Source organism: Thermobia domestica, chromosome 6, assembly GCF_964235325.1.
Source record: "Thermobia domestica chromosome 6, izTheDome1.hap1.1, whole genome shotgun sequence".
Classification (NCBI taxonomy): Eukaryota; Metazoa; Arthropoda; class Insecta; order Zygentoma; family Lepismatidae; genus Thermobia; species Thermobia domestica.
In genome coordinates this window covers 1,130,663-1,143,590 of record NC_137459.1, presented here as the reverse complement: position 1 = coordinate 1,143,590, position 12,928 = coordinate 1,130,663, and the positions used below count along the sequence as shown (strand labels likewise).

The following is a 12,928-nucleotide window of genomic DNA, read 5'->3' as shown; positions in this document are numbered from 1 at the left end:
ATATATATATATATATATATATATATATATAACATGGGGACTATTTTTTGTGGCTCTAATCCTGGAGTGATGTAAAATTATTAGCAACTTGAAATATTAGTTTGCAAATAACTTCTAAACGTAAGATAAACACATTTTATTTTGCCTCATTGTTGTAAAAGATTTCAAATATAGATAAGCAGGTGTTTCTTTCCTCTGACAACAATACTATAAATATGACATAATAGCTGTTCATGCTTTAACAGATTTAAGCTTCAATATATGAACTTTCGTTTCAGAGGCAGTGTGTCTTATTTCCATCAATTATGGATCCAGTTATTTTTATGTTACCTGTAGATGTCATTGAACAAATCCTTTTATACCTGTCTTCATGTGATATTGAAAATTTGAGAGTAGTTTCCAGTAGGTTTAACCAGATATGTAAATACACATTAATCAAAAGATTCAAGTTTGCTGAGAAAGAAATTCAAAAGCTCAAGTTAGATGTTAAGAACTTCAGTCAGAATGAAATCCGAGGATGGTGTCAGTTATTTTTAGAACTCGTTGAAGACAAAGTGCAGTTTATTGGTAAAGCAGTTGTTAAAATGGAAAATGAGGACTTCAGTGCGAGTTTTCCTGCTAGTGACCTAGACAAAGTGTGTGATAACATATTATTCTATAAAAAAGTCTCAAAGAAAATTGAACCCGTATCCCATGATAGAAACTCTTCCTATACACAATTTATTCGTCGTGTTGTTGAATTGTTTCCACCCAGAGTGTAACTTCACGTGGAGATACATGTTTTAAAAAGGTAAGAAGGTTTTCCTCTTTTTTATTTTTAGAATGCTTGTTGTGTGGTTGACATTAACCCTTTTAGGATTTATAGTATCTTTTGTTACCATGGCGTAGTGTTATCTTTGACCGCTTATTTACGTCCTGTAACAGGTAGTTTTATTGGTTAAGTCAAGCATGGACCAAAGAATACTTCAGGTGTGTTTTGGAGCCGGACGGTCAACTTAATAGCGCCAAGTAGAGGCGGAGGGGCGTTTTTTTTCTTTTAAAAATCACGTCCTTATTTTTCAAGATATCAAATTGAAGTTTTGCATACGGATTCTGTGCACCTTTGAGTATTTCTCAGTTTTTTTTTAAAGATTCCTACGTGAATCCGGGCTTGAAGGGCGCAACTATTCCGAGTTTTTTTTTTAAAGAAAAAATACGTTTTTTTCCCGAATTTTCGGATTCAGGTGTGTGATACGAACATGTGAGTGGTACTAAAGAAAAGGGCGCGTTATACCAAAGAAAATGGAGTTTGAACCATGACTTTAGGCCAAATAGTAATGACGCAGTAATTTTTTAGAATATTATATATGAAATGGGTCACCTTCAGATATTCAAAATGTTTTCCGCCATTTGTTTTCAAGATACAATATTGAAATCTTGCATATGCATTGTGTACATAACTATGTATTTTTTTTAAAAAAAATCAGATATATACATTAACCCAGACCCGTGCCATAGGGGCGCAAAATTTTGATTTTTTTTCGAAAAAACCACGATTTCTCCGTTTTTGGTGTATAATACGGGCAAGCGAGTAATACCGTTAGAAAGGATGATTTATTCTGAAAAAACAAATGAGGAATGAATCATGATCCTACGATAAATAGTAGGGAAGCAATAGCTGTTTGACTGAAAATCTAAAATTTACCTCAAAAAGTGGAAATCCTAAAAGGGTTAATCATGATGTTATGATATATGCAGTATAGGAAATGATCTGTTCTACTGCTTAGTCATAAAATGTGCGTTTTGCAACACGTTGAATAGTCTTGAGTTCGTATGAAAAAGTAATTTGAGATGGAAGTAGATCTCTAGGTTTTCGTGTAAATTGGGCAATGTAAGAAAATGAAGTTGAAAACGGTTATTAATGAGCCGTCCAGTCCCAAAACGCCTTTTGTCCATTTATATCAAATCCGAGAAAACCGAGAAAAACTGTAGGGTCGATGCGTTTTGTAAAACTGTAAAACATACAGATCCTATTTTCTGGGATTTGCTGTAAATGGACAAAACCGTTTGGGAATATATATATGTTTTAAAAATTTCCTACAATATTACTTTTTATCGTAGGATAATGGTTTATACCTCATTTCCTTCAGAATAAGATAACCTTTCAAACGATACTATCAATACTTGCATATCCATATCATGCGCCAGGAACGGGAAATTAGGGAAAATCGGGAAATTTTCCGAAAAATCCCTTTTCGTAAAATTTGAGCCCCTCTGGCCCGGGCCAGGGTATGTGTAAACATCTCAAAATTACCTGACAAATATTTAGAGGTATACACAATGCGTGTACAAACTACCTATCTGATGTCTTGAAAAATAAGGACAGCAGATTTTTTTTAAAATTTGGCCGAAAATAAAAAAAATATATAGATGTATAAATTTATATACCTAGTACAAAATATATATAAAAAATATTGCAACATTACTGATTGGCCTAGGATCATAATTTATACGTCATTTTATTTAGCATAGCGCGCCCTTTGTAACGGTACCATTCGCAATTTCGTATCATACACCTGAACCAGGAATTTCGGGAAAAACCGGAGTTTTTTTTGTGAAGAAATCACCCCTCGGGCCAAGGGCTGGGTACATATAGAAATCTAAAAAAAATAAATAAAAAAACTGAGAAATACTCAAAGGTGCACACAATCCGTATGCAAAATGTCAATCTGATTTGAAAATTAAGGCCGTGAAAAATTTTTGAAATTTGCCTTAAGAAAAAAGACAATGTCACGCCCCTCCGCCTGCACTTGGCGCAGCCAAGTTGACCATCCGGTTCCAAAACGCATCTGGGGTGTTTTGAGGTCCATGCTAGACTCGACCAATAAAAATTCCGGGTTCAATACGTATTATATGAGTTTCATAAGCGTTTTGGGGATTCTATGGTACATTTGTACCATACGGGTGTTTCACGGTACACTGCGTTATAACTCTTCTATTTGAGCTTTTTCGTCCGTTATTATTATTTTTTTTTTTTCAAGTCCAGAGGCATTGTAGAAGACATTACGTATGGTTTCACACCTTCCTGCGTCCAGACATAGCGTCTGAAAGGCAGTTCTATTCTGAAGAGAATGATGTGCAAACCATGATCCTAGAGTAATTAGGGATGTGTCAGGGAATTTTTATCAAAATATACTTCTGTATAGGGGAATATGGGACATTCTCTGAAGTTTGTTGGCGGGCTTATTTTTGCACGTAGAAGATTAAAATTGTGCACAAACATTCAGTCCACCGAGTAGTATTTACCAGATTTTTTCAGATTTCTGCGTTAAAACAGGGGGGTCCAGAGGGGCTAAAAGTTGAAAAAAGGGATATTTTTACCCAAAAAATCCCGTTTTTGTCATTTCCCTCCTTACATACATGATGGAGACACGTGAGTCATACCATCTGAAAGGCAGTTCTATTCTGAAGAGAATGACGGTCGAATTATTATCCTAGGGTAATTATGGATGTCTGAAGAAATTTTTCCCTGAGATCATGGTGTTTTGCGGTAATTTGGGGCATTGTGGGGATTCTTGATAAAATTTCTCCCGCCCTTAGTATTCAAGATAGAAACTTGAAATTTGGTACACACATTTAGTCTACCAAGTACTATTTATCAGATTTTTTGAGATCTCTACGTTCACACAGGGCCGCTCCAGAGCGGCCCAAAGTGTGAAAAAAATATTCCCTCCGAAATTTTCCATTTGACATCAATTTTCCCTCTTCTGGTATATGATATGGGCATGCAAGTGGTACCATTTGGAAGCCAGCTTCATTCTGCAGAGAATGAGGTATGAACCATGATTCTAGGACAAATAGTGACGATGAAGTAGCTGCTTGTCTGAAAGTCTAAAAAATACCCCAAAAACCAAAAGGGACGTTAAACTCAAAATCAACTCAGCTCAACGAAAATGCTAGTGTCTGTGGCAATTTGAAGCCCATGCTTTATGTCGCATGCTCGTAGATTTGACTCTTTGTGTGGAGGTCATTAGTAGGTTCGTTGATCTGAAGTTCAGAGCTCTTTTTCAGCATTCAATTCGTAGAACCATACTTTATTTACCAATAATAATAATAATTTCGAATTCCCTGACATTACAGCACCGAACTATGTTCTACCAAACGACTCTCAGCTGAGTGATGTGTGGTCAGCACAAAGGCTTCAAAGCCATTTTTACTGGATTTCTGAGCCAACCAGACTACATTTAGTTGAGTTTTGTGTGGTCCTCACATGGACCCAAACGCTATTGTTATTCAGTTTGAAGGCCTACTAGAATTGTTTTAGTTGAGTGGTGTGTGATTAGAAAAGTAACCCAAATGCAGTTGTTACTAAACTCCTAATCCTACCAGACAGCTTTCAGGTGAGTAACGTGTAGTCAACATTTCAACCTTAAAGCAATTTCTACCGGGGTTTCCAGGCCTACCAAACGGCTTTTTGGTGTCAGCACATTGTTACTCCCTTTGCACATCTAGTGTAAGACTCCTCTTGCACACCTAAGGTAGTTGGAGAAGACATAAAAATCGTCGAAAACGGCCGATGTTAGTGTCAAATCCATAGTATTTGATGGTTGCTCAGATAAATAGTGACACTTTCTATGCCGTTTATGTCCGATTTAAGCCTTCATTTTTACCCAAGGGTATGAAATAGTGGCATTTAAAAATATCGAAAACGACTGTAATTAGTGTCGAATCATTAGTTTTCAGCTTCGCTAAGTTAATTGGTGTCAGTCCTGAGTCCGTTTAAGTCCAATTTCAGCCCCCAGTGGAGGGAAATTCCTTAGCACTTCTAGGCGGAGTGAGACGAGCAGACATAAAAATGAATGATAAACGACCAATACTAGTATCGAATCCATTGTTTTCGATGTCGCTTAGATAAAGAATGATACTCTAGATGCCATTTAAGTTCTAGTTCAGCCCCTATTACCACTCTCGGTGGGGAAAAATTGTGTCATCTAAAAATAATTGAAAATTACTGATACAGTGTCGAATCCATAGTTTTCGAGGTCGCTGGAATGAATAGTGACGCTTCCATTGCCGTTTATGTCAAAGTTTACTCCGTTTGCAGAGGGTGGGGTGCTGGAGATGAAAAATAAAATGTTATAAATGACTGAGATTGTGTCGAATTGTTAGTTTTCCAGGTTAAGAAAACGTCTGATCCGTTTGAAATGACTTTTGGAAGGTAATCAGTACTCACTTCAAGCTGCGTTATTTATTCACATCAATTTGATTAATGGCGTATTTTGTGGCGGTACGGTATTTCAATATTTACGTCAAAAGTAGAGTATCTTCTGTAGTTTTTCATTAAGAGGAGTTATTGTATTCTGTCCAATTTCGCTATTGCCATTTAAATGCATGGTAATTTATTTTAGCTCTAATTCTCTTATCATGCGAGATATCGTTGTGCTCTTTTTTTTTTTTTTTTTTTTTTTTTTTGTTGTTAGATAGATTAAATTGTATGTAACAGTTGTCTGTAGTTCTTTCCTCCAATAAGCATGGTAAAATAACTTTAATTAATAAAAGTATTAATAAAATATCGAATTGACAGCTTGTCTATCAATTACTCTTCAACAGAGAAACAAATTGTTGCGTAAAAGAAAAAGTAAAAACAGGGATTTGTAGACTGTACCTTTTGCTAAACGTTCCTGAAATCAAAATCGATTTTGAATGCATATTAGCAAAACTATTACGTAAAAAAGAAAATGGTACGTTAAGAAAAATCTAGCCAGCACAGGTGGCGTTTGCTGCAAGCATAGACCCACCCACTTTCTGACGTCAGCGCGGAGTGATACTATTCCTTGCAGTCTGCCTCAGTCAACTTCTTGGAGGCGGGAAATACGAGTTCAGTTCGTTCGAAATCGGCTGCTTATGTCACGTTCGGGAATCCTTTCCTCTTTTGGTAGGTTTGTAATCTCCGAATTCCAGGGCGAACGCATAGTGTGTTTTTGTTTTACTTCAGCAGTGTGTTTGTGCAGCTTTGAAGAAAGTAATCGTTAGGAAAATGCCATCTCAGAAAAGGAAGAAGAGCGGCCTTTATCTTTCTGCAAGAAGGAAGAAAAATCGAGGCGAAAATTTAGCTGCCTGGAGGGAACGGACAAAGTTAAATGCCATATGTAAATTTTGAAACTATTGACAAAATTTTCTTCTTAATTTTTCATTCATTACTTGGGTAGATTTTTAATAAAATTTTTGGATAAGTTGTTAGTTTAAGATTTTGATTTGTAATTTAGTGCACCGAATACCCTAAATGTTGATGGCTTTTTTATCAACTGGACGTCTTCAGCATAAAAATTCTGTCTTTCTTTTATCAAGTATATCACTGTTATGTTTATCACTCATCAGTAAAGACTATAAGTATTTTGATACTTTGCCTATGCGAAAGGAGAAGTAAAGAGCTTGAAAGCAAATTGTAAAGTAGGCGGGGGTGGTCACATAATTCACAATCAGTAGCGTACCGTACGTAGGAATTTATTTCGGGGGGGGAGTCCAAACTCAAAATGAGGGTATTTTATATCAAAATTCCTAAAATTGCCACTAAACAGGCTAAATTTATACAAAAGTCGAAATTTCGGGGGGAACCAGACCCCCAGGACCCAACCCCTGCGTACATTCCTGTTCACAATTCTTATCAGAAGGGCATTCTAGTTTTATAAATATTCTCGGTTCTGTGGCAAAGTAGCGACCGAAATCACTGAGGGAAAATCAAAGAAAAAACACTTTACTGACTAGAAAATCAGGTGGTCTAAAGAAGGTTACGAGAAATTCAGAAAGCTGGAGTCATTATCCTTTCTAGGACCTCACAAATAGGCTATAATTTTGAGTACATTTTGTTGGTGTGCTGCAGAGACAGTCTTGGTATTGTCTCACCTATTACTGCTATTTGACTTCGGTTTCTCTTTCAAAAACCGGGCTAGTATTTAGTCAACGGACATTGCTAATATTAAATGATAAGTTACGGTACCATGCTAGTGATAATAGAGTTACCCTGCCAACAAACACTAAAAACTTTTTTTTTTTTTTGCGAATACCACGCATCTAACATTACACGTGCCTGCAGCTATTTATTTCTTTTCCTTTCTTTCTTTCTTTTTTTTTTTTTTTGTTTGTTTTTGGTGGATGTCTCACTTTACTTGTACGTATCGTAAGATGAGGTTACTAGCGGAAAAAAAAGTCTTGCACTTGAAGTGATGTAGAAAGAAAACGGAACTTAAAAAATGGAGACAACTAACGATGAACATTATATGATGATGAGTGTTCTGCCCGAAAGTAGGTCTTTAACCCGAATATCTCTTGGCAAAGTGAGCCCATGGTGGTTTGCCATTGTCTTCTATGGAATTATGATGACGTCCAAAGGACGGGATCTATAGTTTAACGTGAGACACGAGCCACTTGTGTCCCACAGGGAATTGAACCCAAGCACTGATTAGAATGCGACGAGCGTAACCACTCATTCCACCAGGGTCCCTGTATAGTATGTAATTGACTTGTATTTTGCATATTTTTTGTGTTATATATTTTACTATGAAACATGCTAATATAAGGCAGAGGTAATATTATCAATGATTATAATTCTGCTAGAGTAAAGCAGAAATATCAGGGCAGTAACAGTCCATATTGGCGAAACTTTCCATTTCTCTCTGAAAAACTATATTTGCCCATCTCCTGTTAATGATGATAAGTAATCATATTCCATATAATACAATTTTCACAAATGAGAATGAAAGTTCAATTAGCTTCAAATCATAAAAGGCCAAAATTGTAATAATGGGTATGATAATAGATAACAACGTATGGAGATTAGAAGTTTGCCCCAGAAACTCCCTGATTTGACATCCGTTTCACCGTTCCAGGTTTCTAGGGGTGGCCACTGATTTATCAATGAAGGCTGTAATACTTAGGAATGGGCACGAGCGAGTTTTCTTTGAAACTCGACTCAACTTGAAACAGATATCTTTGAGCTCGACTCGAGAGCTCGGCTCGAAAAATTTCTTCCAACTCGACTCGAATTTGGGTCAAGTTTCGAGTCGAGTCGAGCCAATTTGAGCTAAACCCTGTGTAGTTCCAAGTACTCTCTTCAAATATCCTACATAGACAGTATAATTATCAATGATGATGATGATGATTCCCCCTAAAAGATCTTCAGCCCCCCAAACAAAATATTTTAGTGACGCCACTGTATTAGCATTTTTTGCGCGTGAAGTATTGTGATATACGTTTCTGAAATTGCATAGGGCATATGCTTTCTTACAATGGGAGACTAAAAAAACCAATCTTCAGGAAACGCAACACAGCAGTTCTCATTACGAAGTACCTTCATCTTTTTGACAAACTGAAAGGTCTCCACAGCTGGAAACCGTTTCAATGGACTGTGGAGTGCGGGAATAATTTTACTATCTGTCCGGCAGGTATCAAAAGTCTGCGCGCGCGTTTCTAAGAGGAACCTGTGTTCACACGTTGTGAGTGTGTGTGTGTGTGTGTGTGTGGTATGTCGCTTATTCATATCTCTAGCGCTGTTGCAGAGCACAGGGTAGTTGCAGAGCACAGGGTAGTTTCAAAGTCGACTACAATGCAACTTCATTGCCATTCAAGCATCGCGGAAGTATTGCAGTAAACTGTCCCAGAAGTATAGGATTCATCGTTTATGCTGAGATCAGTGTCTGTAGGGATGTCAGGAAGGTTCACTATGATTGTTTTCAAGCAGTGAAAAGTTTTAAAGAAAACATAACCGAAATTTACACGTTTTATTGATGAGAACTATTTTGGACGGAATTTCAAGGTTACCATATCTGATATGAAAGAATTGTCTAAAGGAAAAAATAAATCGACAAGAAAGTTAATGTTCTGTACGAATTCTGCAAGAAGAACAGTAAGAAATTTGTAGTATCTTTTGTGTGAATACGTCACCTATGAGAATGTGGTAGAATTTTCCTAACAAATGACAAAACAAGAGGAAAATGTCTAAGTACCGATAACGATATTTAATGCAAAGTGGAAACACTACAGGACGAGTTCGACTGACAGGCGAATGGCCACACCTACACTACCCTTCTCCCCGCTCCCAGAACACTGAAATCTGACATGCTCGAGAAGTAGTGAGGGCTCTTAAAGTTTCATTGAAATAAATACTCTAAGGAGAAGGGGATTCAAATATTTCTCATAAATCTATTCAACCCGTGCGGAGAACGCGCATTTCAGGTATTATTGAATAAAATGATTATTTGTATATAACAACTAAATAAGCTACGTTAGAGTATAAATCTAAAACGATATTGTATTATGATTAATAAAAACACATAACTTTAACGTCATACACCATCCTTTCTCTATTTCAGGTTACTCCCGATTGAATATGAAGACTCAGAGAAAAACCGGCAATCCTGGCATATTCACCACTGTGACAGCTACTAATGGTACTCTTATGATATATTACTGGATGGTCATCTCAGTTGTTCTAGTATGCAGTGTTGCTTTCGTATACAAAGAAATGTTTGTATTATTCCCTGCTAGTGAGACCATCTTGCAGATGAACGTCTCCAATACTGATTTTACTGTACTCTGCTCCAAAATGATCTCTTTCGGCAACAAAACAGGGGGAATCGGAGTCCGTGATGGCATTGAAAAGAAGATTGTAAATCAGCGTTGGTATTTTTTCGTGTTGGTATTGTCTTTGATTCATTTTTTGGTTCATCTATTCCTACCAAATGTCATATGGGAAACATTTGACGATGGCACGATAGAGAAATTCATTCGTCGCATCAATAAGGCTGTTCCTTCGAAAAATAAGCTTACTTATGTTGTAAATATGGCTGTAGGTAATATGCATCAATTGCGATTCTACACAGTCAAGTTTTTAGCTTGTAATCTTTACAACCTAGGTATTGCTGCTGTGTACTCTTTTATATCGTGTGTTCTTCACGCATATCATTATCATACATTCACTATTGAGAAGATGCTTAATTTGAAGAGTATCGACCTAGAGGCCATCTCCTACTTCCTGTGGTATTGCTCTATTACCCTGATCATAATTAGCGGGTTTGATATATTACTTAATGTGATACTGTCTAATTCTACTTACGTTCGTGGTCTATATATTGGTTACCTCTTTAATTCCGAGAATGTTAAAGCTATGTATGGTCTTGCTAAAATAATGTCGTATGACGAGATGGTTTTCCTGCTTAAGCTGCGTGAATATATCAATCCGATGTGGCACGAGGAATTCATTTCCAAAGTGGCAACTATTCTAACTGATCCCCAAGGGGACCGTTTGGCTTATAAAAAAAGTATGGTCCTTCGTAAACCAATTCTTTATAAGCCAATTGGGTTTGGTATGGAAGGTACTTTCGAGTGATATTAAAATATAATTCGTGGGCTAACTCGCTACTTTCTTACATAAAAGTTTTAAAGATGGCTATGGAAGGTGAAGGGGTTAAAGATGTACAGAACTGCTTTATATGGTAATTATCTAGAATTTGTCAATATAAATGAACATCAAGAGTAATGAAAGTAACTGGGTTCACTAATTATAAAGGTTAAATGGTCTTTAAAAGAGGCGGAATTTTGCGATCAAACGGCTAACGATTATTTGGTAGATATGACCAAAGCTAAGGCGCAAAAAAAAAAAAAAAAAAAAAAAAAAATTGATAATGAAGAACTGTTGCTCATATCTTTAAGATATTCAACTTATAATTCAATTTTGTAAATTATTATTATTTATGTTCTCGTGTGTGTAAATACAATAACTTTTTTTTTTTTTTGAGAAAAGCTATTACATCCATTTATTTAAGAAATATTAATTTTTAATTGCATTTTTTACTTGCGTTAAAAATACAAATCGCTCAGCAAAGCAACAATTATTTAAAAATAATAAATGTGTGACAGTTTCGCCAACTAACTGAATATATTGGCTTCATCAGACACTGTAAAAACAAGAAAGAGTTGCATCTAAATATAACAGGAGCCCAGAAAATGGTTCTCAACTTTGATTGGCTGATCAAAACAAATTCAGCCAATCACAACAAAAGTTAACAAAATGAAACCAAACATCGCAAATCCATTTCCCTCCCTGATCTAGTGGAAAACTAAGCTACAAATTAAGACTTTCCAATAAATTGCGCCATTGTTCGTCAATTTTAAATCCTGTGTTCCAATTCATAACACAGTTTTTTTTTTCTTTAATGAATCTGACCTCCTTCCACTTTCTTATTAACACCCTTTGTTCCCGTGCTTGTACTTCAATCTCACACCAATTAATATTATGTCCTGTGTCTCTCACGTGTTTAAAATTGACATTTCTTTCTCTTTTCATCATCTTTGTGTTGTTTTAACTGTTCTTTTATTTTCCCCCGTTTTTATAGTGTCTAAAGAAGCCAATATCTTCAGTTAATTTGCGAAACTGTCACATATTTATTATTTTTTAAATAAGCGTTGTTTTGCTGAGCGATTAGTATTTTTAGTGTAAGTTATTTAAGATTGCAAAGCTAGTATGAACCAGTTAGTTAATTGTGATTAAAAAACACTTCTGTTTCGATTGGTGAATAAAAAGAGTGTCCTGGTCTCTACTGAATGAAATATATATTTGTGTCTTATGATATAGTAATATGTTAACATATAAATTTAATTGACGTTCAGTTTTGATTTGATACAACGTACCACAAAAGTACAGTAATCTTAAAAGAGAATATTCCGATATTTTGAAATAAATTGGGATTGTTAGTTATGGAGGTAGGTGATGAAGAAAATACATGGTTAATGTACTCACTTTCGTTAATTCAGTTTATGCAGCTGTAATGCTTGATATTGTAATGTGAATAGTGGATCAAGTTGACTCGCTTGTATTTTGTCCTGGGTTTGGTCGTAATTCTTTTTTCTTATTATTATTGTTTGCGCACTTGTTATAATTCAATATATATTGTATTGTTATGCACTTCTACACTTATGCAAATATGTAAAATGCACATTATAAAATAAATTGTTCAAGCAGCAATAATTTCTTTTGTACCCTCATAAAAACAAATAATATTTGGTAAACAATTCACCAAATGTTGGTTTCTTAGTAGCTCAAGTTGTTTAATTCTGGAGATAAATACGTCACAGCAACACAACCGGGGGGGGGGGGGGCAGCGGAGCCGCGGCCCCAGGCGCTGATAGCAGGAGGGCGCCGAACAAGCAAGAAGAAAGAAAAAGTGTTTTAAATGAGTCGCGTCGCCGAGATAAAGTGTTGGCTCCCTATTAAATCAATATTGTTGTTGGTTAGCAAAGAAACAGATTTGTTAGAAATTTTCTTGCTTGCTCCGCTGGCAACCTGAACGTTTCAATAAGTGTCACAACAAGTTTTTATTTTTTTATTTAAAGAAAGTTATTATATAATTATTTAATGATGATGTGATATACAATGTGCCAAGTAATAACTTACAGTGTACGCAGGAGCGTTTTCAAAATCAGAAACGATCGTAGTCTGAAATACGTGTTCGGCCTTTTCATTGTAATGAGTTTGCTTAGTTAATCACGCTTTTCTACACAATCGTATTACTCACGACGGTGAAAATAAGGGTATAAAATTAAAGGAGTGAAGAGAAAAAAATGAAATGAAATATTTACGTTTTACGTCCCACAGTTATGCCGGTTAGGCTAAAGGAAACGGTGATTATGAGAGATGAATGAAATGGTGGAAAGAAGAAAGTGTGAGGAAAAGGGAGAACCCAGAAAAAAACCATGAGCTCGGTGTTTGTCCACCACAAAGTCCACACGGCGCGAGCTGGGATCGAACCAGGTACCCCAAGAGACGGAGGTGAACGCTTTACCACTGACCCACTGCGCCCCCAGGAGTGAAGAGACACAAGCAAGCTGTTGTTTGCGTGGGAATATTAAAATTGAAGGTAAACAAGGGGAATAATAACATTTTCAAACTTATATA

The 12,928-nt window shown here is 36.1% G+C and overlaps 1 protein-coding gene across 1 annotated transcript; it reads left to right on the top strand.

The window, feature by feature from the left end:
* The first annotated feature begins 285 nt into the window (after positions 1-285).
* Positions 286-11,991, top strand: LOC145687623 (uncharacterized). Its single transcript, XM_081761091.1, has 2 exons — positions 286-790; positions 9,348-11,991. The coding sequence occupies exon 2, from the start codon at positions 9,365-9,367 to the stop codon at positions 10,361-10,363; it is 999 nt and encodes a 332-aa protein (XP_081617217.1). The 5' UTR covers positions 286-790; positions 9,348-9,364; the 3' UTR covers positions 10,364-11,991.
* The last annotated feature ends 937 nt before the right edge of the window (positions 11,992-12,928 follow it).